Source organism: Hipposideros armiger, unplaced genomic scaffold, assembly GCF_001890085.2.
Source record: "Hipposideros armiger isolate ML-2016 unplaced genomic scaffold, ASM189008v1 scaffold_45, whole genome shotgun sequence".
Taxonomy (NCBI): domain Eukaryota; kingdom Metazoa; phylum Chordata; class Mammalia; order Chiroptera; family Hipposideridae; genus Hipposideros; species Hipposideros armiger.
In genome coordinates this window covers 3,033,431-3,052,278 of record NW_017731395.1, presented here as the reverse complement: position 1 = coordinate 3,052,278, position 18,848 = coordinate 3,033,431, and the positions used below count along the sequence as shown (strand labels likewise).

Below are 18,848 nucleotides of genomic sequence, written 5' to 3'. Positions count from 1 at the left end.
GAGAGAGAGAGAACTTATTCCCAACTCCACTTGCTAACTGTATATACTTTGGGGAGTTCATTCAACTTTCTTTGCCACAGTTTACTCTTCTGTCAAATGGGGACATTGTAAGTAATCCTCTAACTGGAATTCGGTAAAAAGCAAAAGGGTTAATACATATAAAGGTTTTAGAGCGTTGCCTGGCATACAGGCAACTCGACAATTGACGACGTGAACATTCAAAAGTAGTGCCTGGTATTATTTGGTTAAACTGCCTTAGGCTAAATTGCCCTTACAGGCTCACTCCGAGGTCACACTCCAGGACACCAGTGCTGGTGACAAGAGTAAAGGGACCAGCGTTGCTCTGGCCAACCTGGTTTACCTCACAGCTCCCGTGAGCCGGTGTGGCAGGACCTGGGAAAGAAAGACAGTGTGGCCACCTCCCTGCTAACCAGGCAGCAATTAGGCTTGAGCACTCTTGATCCCTAGCCTTGTCCTACATCGGGTCACCTGCCGCCGGCCCGATGCCAGGGCCACTTTCTTGCCTCCTCTGGCACCCAAGGCCCAAGACATTCTCTCATTTACTCCGGCTTCTTGATGGGCTCATTTATCTGCCACGGGACAAAGCGACAAACGGAATGACGTCTGGGCCCCAAGGGCCAAGGACCGACTTTAGGCCTAGACGCGACTCCAGGAGAAAGCGGTGGGGACACGCGGGTCCCGTGACCTGTCCGCACTTGGGGCCACGTAGCCCTGCGCTGGGCTTGGAATCCCACACGGTGCCCGTGGCGCGCGATTCCAAACCTCCAGTCTGGAGTCGTGCGTTTCCTAGGCTGGTCCTCCTCCTGCCTGGACTTTCGTTTTCAGTCGCCCCCTCCCGGGGGAGTTTCTGGCCTGAGAGCTGCAGAAAGGAGAGACCCGTGGGCACCATACATGGCCTTGGCGACTGCGGCCCCAGCTCGCGGCCTCGGGCGCGCGGGGCCCCATAGTTCTGGCGCTGGGCTCTGGAGCCAGAAAGTGTACACAGACCATAAATTTCCCGCCCGCCCGCCAGCCCGCCCGGCGCGGCGCTCGGAGGCCAGGGTCTGCTCGCTGCCGCCGTCTCCCCGCGCCGGGCTCCCCACTTGGGCTGGTAATGCAGCCTGGCGGCAAAGCGCCACCGATACCCGCCGCAGCCCCTGGCCAGGCGCATTGCGCCAGAGCCGCGTTAGGACTCGGGTCACAGCCTGTCGGAGGCTCTCCGCCTCTGCCTGGGAGGCTAATTCATGTGCAGGGAGAGCACAGTGAGAGAGAGAGAGAGGCCGGGTCTGGAGGGGGAGGTGAGAGAGCGGAAAGAGAGAGGCACAAAGGGGCACAAGTCTCTGCTTCTCTACCCCGCACAGCTCTCTCTATCGTCGTGGGGAGAGAGACTGTGAGTGCTTGGGGCCACGGTGCTTAAGGGGGTTTTTTTTGTAGCAGGCCCTCCCCTGATGCAGTTGTCAACCTCGTAGACCATACTGGGCATACCACAAACGCATTTTCCCTGGAGGTGCAGCAAAAACTATTTTTAATAGGTTTGTCTGTGGTTGCGGCTACACTCACAACGGAAGGTGGATATTTGAAGTAATGATCCGAATAATTCTTAAAAAGGAAAGCACATCTTTTCTTGGAATTCTGAAATTTGTTTTTGAGGAGAGACTCACAGAAGCCCACCGGTTCAGGAATTGGAGCAAGCAACTTGTGGGTTTCTGAGTCAGAGGCTTGGCCACGCCCCTGGCCCAATGAGTACCTGGAGGAAATGACCCAACCTCTGCTTCCCAAAGTGGATATCTGTAAGAGCGAAAGAATAATATCTTCCTGCCCGGTGTGGCTGTAAAGGTTAAAGGAGATACAAGACTTTCAGCTCTTGCTTTAAAAGTAGGAAAGGACTGTGTCTCTTTCCTGCATTTTCACTTGTACGCAGCCACCTTGGGAGATTTCAAACCGCGATCAAGACGCGTCCCCACCCAGAAGAAATTAGCGGTGTAATGATGGTAGTAGTAGTGATGATGGGTTAATAACACAGCTCCCACTGGGTAAGCGCCTTCTGTTTGCCAGCATAGCCGGGACCCGTGCCCGTGTTTGTGACTGTGCTGTGTATCAGATATGCTCCCCTACCCTGTGGAGGGGACAGTGACTGTCTTCAGGGCGCTGGGCTAACTGACCGGAAGAAAAGAGGAACGCACAATGGGAGAGCCGGGGAGCGCTCAGGAGGCAGGATGCGTCTCCTGATGCCCTTTCCTCCGCGACTGGGAAACCAGAACCCAAGGGGAAAGAGATCGGAAAGAAAGGTTCCATCGCTAAAGCGGTTTGGTTCAGAGCACGCACTGTCCAGCGGGAGCCGCTGACCGCCGCCAACCCAGAACCCGCCAAGCACGTAGTAGGGCTTGTGCTGGTGGATCACACCGACGCTATGGTGGCCCAAGTGTCTCAGGCACAGCACCCCTTGGCTCCTGAACAATGTCCCTGGGGAGGACAGCGCCTTTGCGGGTCCTTTTTTTGTTTGCTTTTAATTATGCGGGATGTTCGGGTTTTAGTAATAAGAATAAATCACTGCCTTTCGTTACTCTTGGGTTCATAGACGAGGCTGGAGTCCACCAACCCTGGAGCAGCCTGGTTGCCGGGTCGCTGTGCCCCACGTCTTCCGCGGGGGGCCGCCCCAGATCTGAGCCAGCGTGGTCCACCTCCTCTAAAAATCCTGAGTGAAAAACGAAAAAAATGGGAAGAAGTGGGGATGCCCAAAGCGAGGAGGAGGGCTAGGTAGAGTGAAGTTCGAAGGAAATGGGAAATTTTCAATTACAGCTGACATTTAATTTTAGAATTGTGTGTCACAGAGCGAGCTGTTAGTTGGTCTCCTTTCCTTTCTAGCTTTTTACCCCAGTTGTTCCACCACAAAACTGCCCTCCCCACCCAGGAAGGAAGTCAGCACAGGCGTCTGGGACCCTGAGGGAACAAGGGGACCTGGCTTAGATCACTGCGGAGGACCCTAGGTGGCCTTATAAGCACGATCTCCCAGCGCTGTCTTCCCTGCGCCGGGGTGATGTCTGGACCAACCCGGGCCGGGTCGAGGCCTGAGGACCAGCGCAGACCTGGGACTGGCTGCTGTCATGGCTTGTTGGGGATTCAAGAAGATAGAGGACCCAGGACTCTCCACTCGATGCAAACGTGTGTCGGAGCCAGGCGACCCCCAATGGTGCGGGGCTTCAAGCTCCGTCTGCTGCCTGCGATTCTCTCCATAAAGGGATCCGGAAAACGGCCGGATCCATCGACCAACACCTGTGCGAATCTCGAGATAAGGACTCCTATTCACTCATCAGTTCATTCGTTTGCTCATCCGTTCATTCGCTCCTTTCTTGAGCTCCCACCACGTGCCGGGAACGGCGCAGGGCCCACTCTTTCCCCCCGGATTCCGAGCAACAACAATAAACAGCCCTGACAAATCAAAGCGAGGTTGAAATGTGTTGACCCGGAAATCGCTCGCTCGAGGCGAGCTGGGCGTGAGGGCAGCTCCGGGACTGCACGAAATACACTGACGCTTTTGCGCAGCTGGAGAGGTGCAGACTCTCGGAGGCCAGTTCTCTCCGGCTCTGCTCCCCACTGCGCTTCGCTGCGCGGAGAGATGTGAGCGCAGATCCCAGCGCCCCACGCGGCTGGGCCCAGACAGGGACGCGAGGACGCACAGAAAAGCGCCTGATTCATTCCCGGTTCTTATGTGGACCGTTGGTTGGATGACCGTGGACGAGTCAGTCAGCCTACACGAGTGGCGGATGATGCCCGGCTACGCGGGCTACACGGGACACTACAAATGAAGGACCTCGACGGAGCGTTTCTCCATCTGCATTGAGCTCGCTCTCTTGCTGCTCGCTGATGGCCTTAGTATCGGGACCCTTGTGTATCCTCGGCCCGACGATTTGGGGGCTTCCAAGTCCGCTCCCCTCCGGGTCACCGCTCTGTAGCTCCGTGCCTTGCTGCTCAGCTTCCTCCCGTGTTTACAATGCTAGCCACGCGATCATACTTGTTCCTGAGGATTCGCTGAGACTATAAATAACCACAAGGGCCACAGTGATTGCTGTTCGTGTATTCAATAAACTCTTGTCGAGGCACCTTCCCTGTGCCAAGCGCCCTGCTAGGTGCTAGAATGTCTCTAACCTCGCAGCGGAGCCCAGACCCATCCTCAAGAGGCACAGGGTGCATTTCCCCAGAAAAGGGACAAATTAGTGTCCTGTTTCCGTTTTGAAGATCCTCCTTCTGCACGATTAGTTAAGAATCTAATAAAACTCCTGAAATGCCATTTGCCCTGACATGATCTCAACCGGCAGGTACATATCTTCTCCAGCCCCATTCCCCACCCCCACTCCCGCCCCCACCTTGGACCCCAGACACTTGCTGAAACTTCAAACTCAAAGTGTCAGAAAACTCTTAGCTTCTTCCCGGGACTTCGGGCTCCCAAGGAAAACCCCCAAACAAACTCCTACAAGCACTGTATTGAGAACCTGCTGTGTGCACAGGATGCTGGGTAGGGTGCCAGGAGTACCACGAGGCACAAGTGCCAGTGGGCATCTCACGGAGTCAACAGGTCAGTGTGGCAACCCCTGTTGTCACCTGGCAGCCCGTCCAAACACTCCAGGTCTTGTCCTTAAAGGGCTTCCTCCGGACACTAACTACATCACATTCTCAAGCCTGCCTCTAAGGATTTGATCTCTTGGAGAACAAGGATTTGCCTTAACATTCTTTTTCTTTCTTTTTCCAACTGTGCACATACTAACAAAGACCTCAGTAATAAACAGTGTAGTGAATAAACGAATGAATGAAAGACTATAATGACATCTGAGCCTACAGTCACCTGCTGTTCCCATTTCACCTTTGTTAACACCGTTAATCCCCACAGAAATGTATAACTTAAGTAACTTTGTTTATTTCCTGTTATACAGGTGAGGAAACTGAAGCCAGGTGGTTAGATCAGTTTCCCAAGGTTCCCGGTTAGTAAATGGTGAATGGTTGCTGGTTTCCCCCGTGCTGACTTGGGATCAGGTATTTTCCTTCTGAAGCGCTCAACTCAGTGCTACGCCCACTGGCTTCTTCCCATACCCAACCTCCAGAGACAGAAGTTGGGGTCACCTAAGCTGCCAGCTATGGGCATCCTTCAGGTGATGTAGCTGCCGCCACCATGCCAGCCTCCTTCCCCATAGATTGTGAAAAACAGGGAGGCGCAGTTGGCCGGGGCTGAGGCTGGGTCCAAGGGCAGAGGGAGAGAAGTAGCCCAGAGGCGTGATCAGGCCTCAGACTCCGAGTCCTGCTCAGAATCCCAAGAGTCAGAGACTACCTACGGAAACAGAAAAGCACCGAGGGTGATTCCACCTCCTAGGAGCACTGTGTGGCCCGTACCCTAGACACTATTAACAAAGCTAGGCCTGCTATAGAGGCTGCACAGCCTGAAGGGTGGGGGACAATCAGGGGGACACCCAGGTCTGTGACTCCGGGAGGGACATTCCTGAGGGACCACCGAGGGGAAAAGGAAGCAGGCCAACTGCAGCCTCTTAGTCTCTCTTTTTAAAAGCCATTGATTGGGCTTGGATACTCCGAATTGAAATTCAGGGGCACAAGCGGAGAGGAAGGACGCCCTCTCATTCTTTTGCGCCTCGGAAGGCACTAACCCGTAGCTCATCCGAGTCCTGGCACTCAGTCCCCAGGAGATCTTGGGCAAGTGTCAAGGCTCCTAGCCTCGGTCACCGCAACCCTAAAATGAAGGAGTCAGAAGTAATTGCACCTGCCTGGACATCTAGCCTTTGTTCCAAAAGTGACAGAGGACAGGGCAACTAAGGGACTCAAGGACCAGCGACTCTGAGCTTGCCTGCTGGCGGGGTCCAGAGACCCTGTGGCCGTCCTGGCAGAGATTGCTCCATTTGAACCAGGGTGGGGGTGGGAGAATTTCTTAAAAAGTGCACCCGCCCTGTGTAAGCAGTTGGGATCGCCAGAGTGGCTTCTGCAGGGGGTGCGCCCTGCGGGTGTTAATGTGTGAGGAGAAGGCATGGGCTGAGAAGGCTGCGCTTGTATCTTTGGGACCTCAGCCAATCCTATCACAGCCTTGAAGGTGAGGCTGTGAACCAGAGGTGGGTGTGAGCAGTTAAATCAGGGTGTATCTCCCCCAGCCCCAACTGGTGCAATTAAAGGCCTCCTTAACGCCCCATACTTGCATCTTCACAAAGACCACGAAGCCTGCAGCTCCCTCCCTCAGAGGCTAAAGAAGGGAGAATTAGATGACCGGGTGTGTTTGGGTCCTCTCAGCCATCTTTAAATTGCTGTTGCTGCATGGCGTGGCTGAACTCACAAAACCTCTCTTGGCTCTTCCTTCTTAAAGGAGGATGAAGCTCCTTAAAGGAGGGGAGACAGGGGGGCACAAACCAGAGGAGGTGCCTTGACCTCAGCCTCTGGCTGTACATCCCTATTTCCAGAGCCGCCCCAGGCCCATTTTGCAAACCGAGAGTCTGTTTGAGGTCGCAAGGGCTTGAGAGGAGGTGGGGTCACATCCACAAACAGACTGAAGTTCAAGTTTAAAATGCCCCCAGAAAACCCTCTGCTGCAGGTCCTGGTTCCCACGGAGCCCTGGGCACCCCAAAGCCGCTGTGCCTGGGGGATGGGAACCTGGGGTCCCCTTCCAGTGACGACGGCTTCCTGTACCTAGAACCAGAGTCAAGCATAGCTCGCCTGCTCTGTTTTGGCAGCAAAGTATGTAGAACACCCCCACTTCAGACCCCAGCTACAGGGAGCAGCCGCACAAAAGATCCCAGAGCCACTGGTCCCCTCTGCGGGGGCCTAGGAAGTCAGAGAGATCTGTGACAACCAAAGTCTGAGTAACTGCTCCCTCCTCAACCCCACCATACACACAAAGATTTTCGGGATGTGGGGCAGGCGGACTGGCCAGGGGGCGATCTACTTGGTTGGTAAGCGGACCACTGCCTCCCTTGGAGGCAACACCTCACCTTGAAGTGCCACAGGGGCCATCGACTTTGGCCTTGGTGGGGACTGGACAGCGGCCGCAGCTTGCTCCCAACAACTCCAGGGATTGACCGTCCCTGCGTGCTTCGGTCTGAGGCAGACACATGGAGGAGACTGTGGCGCCAGCTTCAGTGGTTTGGTGTGCAAAGCTTGCTGCTAGGAAACTTCTAGAGACAAGCGCCCCACCCACGCACATTGGCTGAATAAAGAGGTGGGGGGCTTCTCACTTTGCTTTGCCAAGTGGAGGAGAACGGGGAACTTTATTTGCGTGGTGTTATCCACAAGGAGCTGAAATCGCCAGAAGACTGTCTCTCATGTGTCTGTCTGTGTCTGCGTTCTGCGTGTGTGTGTGTGTGTGTGTGCGTGTTTGATGTGTGCGTGTAACGTGGTGTGTGTGTGTGTGTGTGTGTGTGCGCGCCCGCGCCCGCGCCCCCGATGGCGGGGTATTAGACTCCCACTTCTCCCTTCCCAGAGAGACGCGCACGGGTGGCTGTCCTTCTAAATGCGCCCTGGTAACCTTGTTCAGAGGGCTCGGCGGCGCCGCGGGGGCTGTTGCGGCTGGCGAGGCAGAGCCCTGCTCCGAGCAAAGAGCTATTACTGCTTTTAGGAAAAGGGGAGTCCTAGGGGCGCGGGGAAGGAGCTGGCTCCGAGGCCCGCGCGCACCCTCCCCCTCCAAGCCCCAGCCCTGGGGGGCCTCAGCCGGTCTGGTGTCTGCGGACCTACGGCGTCCGTCCTTCTCTTCCCTGTCGAAGAGATCTCGATCTTAGTTCAAGAATTTCTAACTTCCCCGGCTTCTCCCACCAGCATCCAACGCCATCGGGAAGATTCCAGCCATCCAGGATTGAGGCGACCTGGCCCGAAATGCCGCTTTCCTCCCCGCCACCCCGCCCGCCTGGAGAGGCCTTTTGTCCTGCGGCTGCTCTTCTAAATGAACTTCAGACTTCTCCCGGACTTGGGATACTGGGCCCGGATGAGACTGGGGAAGAACTCCACCGCCCAGGGTAAAACCCCGCTAGAATGTCACTGGGAAAGTGTTCAGGAACGCGAGGAGAGTGCGGAGGAAGGAGCATATCCTTCAAACCTTCCAAGAGCATCCCTACTGCCCGCCGCCCAGCTCACCCCCCACGTCCCATCCTCCCGGCTCCACCGGGCCCTCTTGCCTGGCTGAACCTGGCCGAGATAAGGCCTAATTGTACCTGACATCACATCATTCCAGTCCCTGGGCGATGATTTTTTTTTCTTTTTTCACTTTTGAAATCCCGGGCCCAGGCGGAGACATGCGACGGGGTTTGGGGGGGGGGTTGCGGGCACCTCAGGCCTCGGGAAGAGCAGGGTAGCTGCTGTAGGCATAAAGCACCAACCTTTCCCCACCTCCCCTCCCTAACCCCGCTCCTCAACTGCAATAGGTATACAGGCTGCCACGTTCTTCTCCTGAATGCCAGAACTGGATTCACGTGCCTCATAATTCGATGTTCTTGGGAAGTCCTGGCTGCAGAATTTCAATATTTGGGCGGGAGGAGGGGGCGGGGGGGCGGTTGTGGGAGGGGGGAGAGGAAAGGGATCTGAGTCCTAAAGGCAAAATCGGGGTACAGAGCGAACCTGCAGTTGGAGTAGCAGAGCCTGTGGAATGCGGGAAGGAACCAGCCCAATCTGGGGCAGGGACCCAGGGCCGGTGAGAAGGCTGCCCACCCCTCTTGAGGCACATTTAGGGGTAACAACTGGCTCACATTCCCTTTTGCCTGAGGTCCCTCCTGGGGCCCCTCTACTTTTCTCTTCTCATTCCTGCCTCAGACCACCTTGATCTCCGCTCTCCTCTTACCACCTTGCATGTTCCCCCAGGCATTCAGCTCCATTTGGTGGCACAGGGTTGGGGGTGGGGGTGGGGGAAGGTTGATGGGGCAAGAAATGGACAGCCTTGCATCCCTGGGCTGTGCTCTGGGACAGGCCCACCTGGCCAGAGAAGGCGCCTCGCCTCTGCCCCTGGGCCTGTGAATCTAGAACAGAGGTTTTCGAATGTGCTCAGGCAAATGGGTCAAAGTGGGTAAGAAGCTAAGCCCCACCAGGGAGACTTCTCACTCTCCTAGGCTCACAGACCTCAGCATCTCCACAGGAGCACCTCTCTCCATAGCATGTTCTTCAGGAAAACCAGGTCCCCGGCATGGACGGTTGGCCTGTCAGACGCCTTATGCCCTTCCCCCACCTTAGTGCCAAATAGACCCAGCTGATCAGGTTGGTCGGCAATGTCTATTTGTAAAAATCCCTGAGAAGAATGTTTTACAAACTCCAGACATTTTATACTTCTGAGGGAAGGAGAACTGGGGCAGGACAGGTCTTGGAGAGAGACTTGACTATTCAGCCTTGCATTAAAAACTTCGAATGGCCCATCCTAGTAGCAACGTGGAGGCAAAACGTATTCCAGCTGCGGGGTGATGGGGAAACTGCCTCTCAAATCGCAGCAGCTTTGGGGGAAAAGAGCTGAACCAGGTGCCTGTAATGGCCCGATTTTGAAAGGAGGTTGTGAGTGTGTGCATCGGGGCAGGGGAATGCAGTTTCGTAGATCTATCACAGGCCAGATGTCGGCCAGGAGATCCGAGTTCTGGTTGGGGGCTCGGCCTTAGTGTGACCTTGAACAAGTCACCTCCCAGCTGTGCAATTGCTTTGGCATCATTAAAGCCATCTCAGACCCGGCCTTCCAGCCCTAACCACTGTGGTCTGCCTGTCTTTTCCTCCACGACACTACAGAACACACTCAAGCAAGGGACCCTTTGCACTGGAAGTGCCTCCCCGCTCCAGGCCCAGCACCCAGCGGCCACCTTGTGAGCCTGGGCTGTAGCCAGATTGACCCCAGCTGGCACCCCATCTTCACCCCAAGTCTTCATCCTCTGCATCCTCGAAAGCCAGCGCACACTCATCGCAAACCCATCGCGTACTGACTCCCAGGGGGCCCAGCAGATCCTATGGTCAGCTCAGCTCTCAGACCACACTCAGGATCACTGAGTGCCCATTTAGTGGTGGTTGGCTTGGGCTATGGGTGACACCTATGAACCGGTAAACCCCAAAAGCGATCTCTGCTGCAAAGTGGCTCTGAGGTTGCAGCACTTCCCCCAAAAGCTCTAGTCCCCACCTCCAGCTGCTGTGACCTGCAGTGCCCCAGAGCTAAGGTCCAGGACAGAGACCCTAGACCTTACCGGCAGAATCTCCCCAGCCAGCCAAGCGGCCTTTACAAACCGTAGTAAACATTTTATTTACAAGTTTGTGGCGTCCTGTGTGCAGCATGTGTCTGCGACCCCTGCAGCGGGGAGGAACTGTTGAGTCACCCACATCACAGTGTGAGCTGCTCCTATCCGGGGGAGAAGCACTGCCCTGCTCTCTGTGCAGTGTGGACTGCACCAGGCGGCCAGTGAGACCCAAACGTCGGGAAGGAGGCTCCGCCGCGGCGTCTCGGGCCCTGTCCAGGCCGCCACCATAAAATAGGCACAAGATCCAGCCACACTGGACGGCTGAGCGTCTGCTTGCTGGGCCCCAAGTCCCCTCTGCCCTGGTCCAATCTATAGGCCTCCGAGCTGCGGCTGGGCGGGCTCCGGACTTTTGGGAGCGCTGCTGAGGGAGGGCTGGGGCGCAGGGAGCAACTCTGGGGCGCCGCCGCCGCCGCTCCCCGCGCTGGCGCTGCTGCTACTAAGGCTGCTGAAGCTAAAGCTGCCGCCACCGCCACTGCCGCTGCTGCCGCCATTCCCACCGCAGCTGGCAGAAAGGAGTGCGCCCGGGGCCGAGGCCTTGATGACCGTGGTTTGGTGCAGAGACCGCTCGGCCCCCTCAGTCCGCTCTGTGTCGCTGGGGGCCATGTCCAGAGACTCGGAGTCGCTGCTGTCGCTCTCGGCCTCACCCTCAGAGCGGCTGAGGCTCCGATCCTCCTGCTCCCCGTCCGCTGCTGGGGCTCCGCCTGCGGGTTTCTCGCCCGCCTCCTTAGGGTCTTTGTCCTTCTGGGCCTGGGCCTCCTTGGAATGGCGCCACTTCATCCGCCGGTTCTGGAACCACACCTTCACCTGCGCCCCGCCGCCGCCACACGGGGAGACAAGAAGAGATACAGAGATGAGACAAAGGCTCGCTCCAATCCGACCGCTGCGCACCTGGGAGCCACTCGGAAAGGCAGGAAAGCACCGCTAACCATCCCCAGCGCCTGTACCACGGGCCTGGCACTGTGCTAGAAGCAGGGACCGAGAGGCTGGCCAGACACGAGGCGGTGGATCATCAGGGATCCTCGCCTGCGAACCGACCAGGCCTGTTACTCAAAACGTGGTCCTCCAGACCTCAAGCCTGAAAGGACCTGAATGCTTGTTGGAAAGGCACGTTCTTGCACCCCGCCTGCAAACAACGACATAGGATCTCTACTCTAAATCGACGCCTCCTTTAGCCTACTTGAGTCAGGACCCTCCCAAGAATCTGACTAAAATTATGGACCCGTGGCCCAGAACAATGCACAGATCCCCAAGATTTGGCACACAGTTTCAAGGGTTTGCTGAACCCAATGTTAAGCATTCCTGCTAAGTTGTCCCCTCCTCTACCACCACAGTCGGAGGCAGGTCTCTACGAAAGCAATTCTTTTTAAGGAGGAATGGTGGGAAGCACACAGGGGAAAGGGGGTTCAAAGAGTTAATCCCAGTGGGATAGGGGCATCAGTGGACCTTCAGAAGAGCATTTCCTGGGCCTGTGTGTACTCAGAAGCTGAGAAGGACCCAGGCCTTGCCCAGGATAAGCGAATCCTACCGTGGGCTCAGAAAAAACGCTGGAATTAAACCTGTGCAAAGTGGAGGAAGGGGGTAGGGATGGGGAGGGGAATCTATATAAATATATATGATCCCCTGGGGGACCCAATGCGTTCACACAAGTTCCAGCTTCCCTTTTAAAAATAACATCCACAGCTGGTGGAAAACGGCTGGGCTCTTCCACTGTGTGAGCTGGGGAGGGGAGTTGTGTAATGGAGGACAGAAAGACACAGACACAGAAGGGGGGCACCTAAGGGAGCTAGGAAACAGTGCCTGCCTTTGGCCTCTGCCCTGCTCAGAACATTCAGCACCCCAGGAGCCATGGTCATGGCGGTGGGGTGTGGCAGAGCAGGACTCTCCCACAGTTTCAAAACTCAAAAAGAAAAAAAAATGCCCAGCTCTTGAAGTTGAGAAAAGGAAAAAAATATTGAATTCAGGCACAATAGATTTGCTATTTACTTGAAAAAAAAATTCAACTATGCAGAACCTAGAACCTGCTGAAATGCTCTTCAGCAGCCTAAGAAAATCTTTTTGTCTCTCTCTCTTTCTCTCCCCCTCACTCTCCCCACCAGAGATTTTTTCTTCGGAGTTTATGCCGTTAGAAAATCGGGCTGTGGCCGCTGCAAGCGGACTCCTTGCCCTACTGGGGCTAAGTAATTCCGTTTGAAATGATGTTTTCACTTCCTCACAACTGGGGATTTCACAATCCAGCAACAGCAGCAGCAGGAGGAGGAGGAGGAGGAGGGAGGACGAGAGAGAGAGAGAGAGAGAGAGAGAGAGAGAGAGAGAAACAACAACAATCTCTTGACTTTGGATTTTTATCTCTTCTGAAATAAACTGCCTCCTACAGCGAACTGCACTAGAGTGGAGTACATAATTATTATCTCCCACAGCCTATTTGCTTTCTCCGGGGTTCTTTCTGCCTGTTGGCCAAAATAAACAGGCAGTGCTTGTTGACACACATCTTTGGGGATGGGCTATGTCTTCTGTCTGTCTCCTCCACCCTCCTCCTCTCTCCTGCCTCAAGTTACAAGTCCACCAAGTTTCCTGAAATTCAAGATCTTGTGTTTCCACCAAAAAAGGAGAGAGGGTCGGGGTGGAAGGGACCTTGGAGCTGGGATGCGCGGGGCTGCGTGCCACGGGGGCTGTTGGTTGCAGCCGGAGCTGGCTTACCTGTGCGTCCGTGAGGCCCAGCATCGCGGCCAGCTGTTTTCGGTCTGGCTTGGTCACATACTTCTGAATCTCAAACCTTTTTTCCAGGCCTTTCCTCTGCAGGTTGGAGAAGACCGCCCGTGACCATGAGCGTTTTCTTTTGTATGTCTGTGGCATGGTGTCCTTCGTGAGCACAGCATAGGGACCTGTACGGGGGTGGGGGTGGGGCAGGAGCAAGAGAGAGACAGGAGGGCCAAGTTGAGTGCTCAGTCCGCGGCCTGCCGGCCTGGGAGCTCTTGGCGCTGCCTAAAATTGGTCTGTGTTCATGGCTGGCCCAACCCGCATTTAGAAAGCCCTCCTCCAAGGAGGACTTTCACGGCTTTTAAGAAGGCAATCGGAAGGCCTAAAGCGAGTGTTTACTGAGTGAGTGGAGAAGCCCGGCGGATAGTCTGTTAATTCCAAAGGAAAAAAACGTAAACCTAATGCTTGGTCATCAGGCATGAAGAGTAAGTAAAAAAGTCCCTCGGGGCCTGACGGATCTACAGATGACAGCCTGGATTCTCGTGTGTGTGTGTGTGTGTGTGTGTGTGTGTGTGTGTGTGTGTGTGTGTACTCATATGTGCCCACGCGCGCAGATGCAACACCCTCCTGGGGCAAAAGGGTCTGAGGTCATTTAAAAATGTGTGTACGATAATAAGCACCGTGTCTTGCTGCTGCATTTTCAAACCACCCTCTCCTGCGAAGAGGTTAGGGAAAGCCCTCCTATCCCATCCCACCCGCCCACGCACACACTTTCGTGGCTCCCCAGGTCCCCCTCCCCCCTTTCCTCCCGGTGCTGGCCCAAGAGTGAGCCAGCTCACAGAGAAAATTTTCAGTTTCTCTCTCCCGATGCGGGCGGCCTCCCGCACCAACTCCGGGATTGTGACACCGCGGCCTTGGCCACGTGAGGCGTTTTGAGTTTTCTGTCGGGGACCTGCCAGCTCTGTACCTGGAAACGTGTCTTGAAACTGATGCTGAACTGAATTTCTCGGGTTGGAGCTTAAGGGATTGAGGATGGCAGAAGCCTCGTTAATGGGATCTAGAGACGCGAAGAACTGGCCGGCGGAAGGCTGCAGGCCCGGGAGATGGAGACCCGCAGGACGCCCGCCGGTTAGCAGGGACGTGAGATCTGGAGACCAGAGAAAAGAAGAGACGGTTACACCTCGAGCAAACCCACACACTCTCTCGAGCGATTTGTTCCTCCCCTCCCCGTCGCCCTCGATTTGGTTTTCCCGAAGCTTAGTGAAGAGCGACCCGCGTCTCCGCCCGGAAACCCCTCTCTCCAGACTGCGGCCAAGGGGCGACACACAACATGTCCCGTGTGTGTCCCATAGGTCCACGTCCACGCCGTTACAGCAAGGAAAGCCTTTACAGAAAATGGCCCAAACAAAGTCACTTTCAGGTGCCTTCCAAGAATCCACAAACGTTAAATCCTCCGCCAGAAGCACCCCGACTCTGTCCCCTCCTCTTGGGAGCTCAGAGTCGGTTTTGTTTCGCTACATGCCTTCGGTGTAATTTCACTGGAAATCAGATAAACGGAAGGAAAAGTGTTCCCCAAAAGGGCTTTCCCTGTCAAATAATAATAGTTTTCTCTCTAGGTATGTGACTAAAGACAGACAGGCGATAGACATTTTAGCAAATATTTACACCAACCGTTTTTGTGACTATTGATTCCGTGACGTATGTTTAAAGCACTCCTGGACAGTTTTTTTTTTTTTACACAGAGCCGGTGAGTTTTAAACCTAGTGTTTTATAGTCTCCACACAATTCATTTTCTTCTCCCTTCTCTCACCAATTTGTCCTTAATTGTAAAGCACTCAAAGGCACCCTAAGCTGGCCCTGGGCCCTGGTTAGAGGCCTGCAGTCGCTCTCCCAAGACCTACCTCTCAGCGTGTTGCCTTCCTTGACTTTTGGGTCAAATTCTGCAGACAAAATGCGATCAATTCCGAATTTGAGGTCCTTGCTGGAGGGGGCCGGGGCCGAGCCGCTATGATGAGGGTTCGGGACCAACCGGGCCCCGGAGGCGGGGGGCTGCAAGGCGCCGGCCCGGGGTGTAGGCGGAGGCTGTTGCTGCTGCTCTTGTTGCTGTGGGTGATGGTGGTGGTAGGCAGCTGTGAGCGGAGACAGCCGCTGCGGGAAGCCAGCCGGGACTTCGGAGGGCGCCACCACTGGGGTGGGTCGAAGCGGGGATCTGGCAGCCGCTTGGAAAGAGGCGTGCGGGTGCGCGGAGCCCAAGTGCGCGGTGAGGGCGGCGGCCGAGGCCCCCGCCAGGCCCTCCGGGGCCGCCCCCGGTTCCCCCACACCGGCGTGCAGAATGTCTGCGATGCAGAAGGAGGGTTTCTTGACCGCAGCGGGATCCAGAGGGTAGGAGCAGCCGCCCGGGCCGGCCGAGGAGCAGTAAGCAGCCGACCAGAGGCTGAAGTTGGAGGCGTAGAAGGGAGCCAGCCCGGCGGCGAACATCCTGGCGGGGGTGCGCCCAGCGACCGCCGCGGCCTGGCCGGGCCGGGTGGATGGGTGGGTGGGTGGGTGCGCGGGGAGGGACGCGCCGAGCGCAGGAGGCGGCGGCAGCCCAGCCGAGGACGATCTGCTTTCGTTTCTCTGTCCGCACCGAAGAGAGGCCAGGGAGCCCTAGCGCCACCGAGGGAGGAGGCGAGGCCCGGATCCCGGCCGGTCGCAGTCAGCCCTGGCCTCACTTTCCAGGCGGCGCGGGACCCGCGCTCCTCGCGGGCTGCGGGCGAGCGAGGGGCGCGGAGGCGACGCGGCGGGCGGGGGCCGTGGCTCCGCACACTCCAGGGAAGCCTGCGAGACAGGAACCGGGCACCGAAAGAAAAACCCAAACAGCTAAGCCCTGAGAGCTAAATTTAAAACAGCAACAATAATAATCCGTTAGTTACCAAAAAAAAAAAAAAAGTAATAAGAGGGGGAAAAAAAAAAACTCCTCTCTAAAAACTCCCAAAGTTTTGGCAGGAGCTTTCGAGTCAGACTCTGGGTAGGACCTCGATCTGAGTGCTCATTGGCCACCCTCGTGACCAATGGGAGCGGGCCGTGGAGGGGGACTTGGGCGAGGGGGGCGTGACCCGCACCCTCGGCCCCGCCCCGCTGCCTCGTGTTTGCAGGAGGTGCTGGAGCCCAGCAGGGTCCCCGGGACGCGCGTTCTTCTCTGCGGTGTAAGGGCCCGGACGGCGGCTCAAGGGAATGCTGACCCTCTAATAACTTCTGCAGCGCGGAACCGGCACGGGACGTGGAGAGCCTGTCCGCGCTCCAGGAGCGCTCGCCTGGGGAAACTGATGCTCCGACAAAATGATCGCGGGAGCAAAGCCCGACCTCCGGAACGCGCTGGTGGCCCTCTAGGTTCCCTGGTCTTTACTTCACTTGGGCCCAATTTTTCCGAGAATCAGTATCGTCCACGGGCCCCAGCCCTATGCTGCCCAGCCCCGAGCTCTCGCGCTGGAATGCTGGGGCCCCGAGTCTCCGCCCAATTTAGCGCCGCGTCCGCCTCGCTGCCTCTGGGATCCCCTGGGAAGACAGGAGGGGCAGTCACAAATTAGCTTTATTCCGAGCTGTTGCACAGTGACAACTTGAACGAGTACCTTTTCAAACAAAATAAGATGAATGTCTCCGAACGGTCTGCCTTGGACGCCGCCAAACCTTCCCCGCGAGCCTCAGAGACAACAACACAGGCCGCCGACCGAAACCTGGGAGAGCGGCACGCGCGTCCCCTCCTCGGCTGCACCTTGTAGTAAATGTCAACCCTCCCTCCGCCACATCCCCGGATCACGTGGGCTCCGTTGTTTTGCAAGTGCCCACACGAGCAGATTATCTTGGGGTTAAACGCCACTTTTAGTTCAGGGACTGCTTCCAGGAGCCCCTTGGGCCTGGTTGCAGAAGCTGCAGTGGCGGCCAGAGCCTTCCATTCGCTTTTCGCGTCTTTAGGGCGCAGAGTAGGTGCCGTTGGGGGGGTTTTCTGCAACATCAACATCTCTATTTTAAGAATTCGTTCTCTTTTAAATTATAGTCAGAATGGATTTCCCCACCCCTCTCCCAAACAAACCACAGGCCACCCAGATGAGCCCTTCTTGCACATTTTCAGGAAGAAAATAAAATGATAATAATGAAACCACGAAATCTTTTGTTTTCGATTGTCCTAACAGGCATCGCTTAACAGAACTACTGTGGCAATTTCCCTACTCCAAACTTTCAATATAGTTGCAATAAAGCTTCTGTGTCATTTTAAAATTTCACTTAAGCAACACTAACACTTCTTACCAAATAAACCCAGAAAGGCAACTGAGCTTGCCATGCCTATCTCGAGTTCAGGATTTGTGCTCATTAAATTAATTTCTAGGGACTTCTAGTCCCTTGTTTCATATGCTGTCGTTTTAAACTCTTGACTTTCTCCTGGAAAGTAATCAAGCACTGTCAATCATTTCCCACCAGCGAGCCCTGAGAACACCGGTCCCCCTTGCCCCCCGGTTCTCAGTCTCTCTCCCTCCATCTCTCTTCTACTAAAGCGTTTTCTTGCCCTGCTCCTTGCAGCCAAGAGAGAGGTGTTATTTCCAGAGATGGAATTGGAGGGGTGTGATGGGCTGAGGGCACCGGTACCTGGGGCGAGAGCCTCCTGGCCAGAGACAAAGGAGTGACACGCATTAGGCCACTTAAGGCGTTGGACCCTCTTTGTAAGGCTCCAAGGGAAGGCGTTGCAAGCAAAGGGTGAGGATTCGGGCAAGACTCCGGTGGAAGAGCGCGGCCTCCGTAACTCCACAGCCCTCAGGGAGAGTCACTAGCTCGAGTGTGTGTCGAGGTGGCCATAAACCCTCGCTCCTGTTTTCTAGTGTCACTTCCAGTTCGGTTGCAATTCCAATTGGACTGCCAATATTCCAGCAGCGGGGCCTAAGCCCAAACTCACGGTTCTAAAAGAGGCGCGTTTAGGCCCACCCCAGGCCGAATACCCCCAAGTTAGACGCGGCCCTCGGGATGGGCACCCGGTGCAGACTAGGCTGAATGCGGGCCTTCCGGGTTTACCGCGGCGCCCACCACCCGCAGCTGCACCACTTCAAGGCCAGGTGCGCGGGACAGGCGGGGCGAAGGCGAGGCCCAGAGGGCGGGGTTCCCCGCGGACCCCTAGCCCGGCCGAGCGCTCCTCGGTCTCCGCAAAGGGCCCGAGGCTTGCTTACAAATTGCACCTTCACCCGCGCGCCCCTCGGCCCTCCCACGCCCTCAGCTTCATTGCACCCGCGTCAGCGCCACCCTGGCGGAGCCCGAGCTCCCGGAGGGAGACGCGAAAAGGGAAATCTTTGGAACGACCCGCTGTGTCCCCTACCTACCCACCCACCTCCTTCCCCAGGCCCAGGCCTCGTGTCGGCGGCCCCCAAGCCCTCTTCTGAGCTGGGAGACTCCCCTTCTCCTTACTCCCCACCCCTCCGAACCAAGAAAGCAGCAGGAAACCCTGGGCTCGCCGGAGTTCAGGTCATCTCCTGTTTTTTGATGGGCTCCAACTCCGACTAAATGAGCGGATGTGCCTGCGAGATTGGTCTCAAAATAGAAGCGGCCTTAGTATTTTAGGATACTGCAGAAATCCTTATTTCTTCCGGAGAAAAACTCTATAATGACTCCTAGCACTTCCCCTTTTAATATTTGTGCAACTTTATCTCCACCGACAAGTTGCTTGGGTGACGCAAATCCGCCCTTGTGTATTACAACTACCAAAATAAATGCGCGGAAATCAATTCCCTTCTAGCAATGAAAATATAAATATACAGCTGCGACTTTCCCCTTTAATCTTTTCTTTCCGAGCGGCTCTGAGCTGTGGCGAAATGAACTGGTCCAGAGCAATTGAGACCGGCGGGGAGGTCCTGGGGGCAGAAGCCAGGACTCCCGGGGCCTGGTAGCCACACGGCTTTA

The 18,848-nt window shown here is 56.0% G+C and overlaps 1 protein-coding gene across 2 annotated transcripts; it reads right to left on the bottom strand.

Moving 5' to 3' along the window:
• Positions 1–10,232: 10,232 nt before the first annotated feature.
• On the bottom strand, positions 10,233–18,503 carry HLX (H2.0 like homeobox). Of its 2 annotated transcripts, XM_019639587.1 has the most exons (5): positions 18,280–18,503; positions 14,831–16,463; positions 13,897–14,076; positions 12,930–13,114; positions 10,233–11,036 (listed from the first exon to the last, which is right to left on the bottom strand). In XM_019639587.1, the coding sequence occupies exons 2-5, from the start codon at positions 15,405–15,407 to the stop codon at positions 10,542–10,544; spliced, it is 1,437 nt and encodes a 478-aa protein (XP_019495132.1). In that variant the 5' UTR covers positions 15,408–16,463; positions 18,280–18,503; the 3' UTR covers positions 10,233–10,541. The 2 variants fall into 2 exon arrangements, with proteins under 2 accessions (XP_019495132.1, XP_019495131.1); XM_019639586.1 differs by lacking the exon at positions 18,280–18,503 and having other exon boundaries at positions 14,831–18,181.
• Positions 18,504–18,848: the final 345 nt, after the last annotated feature.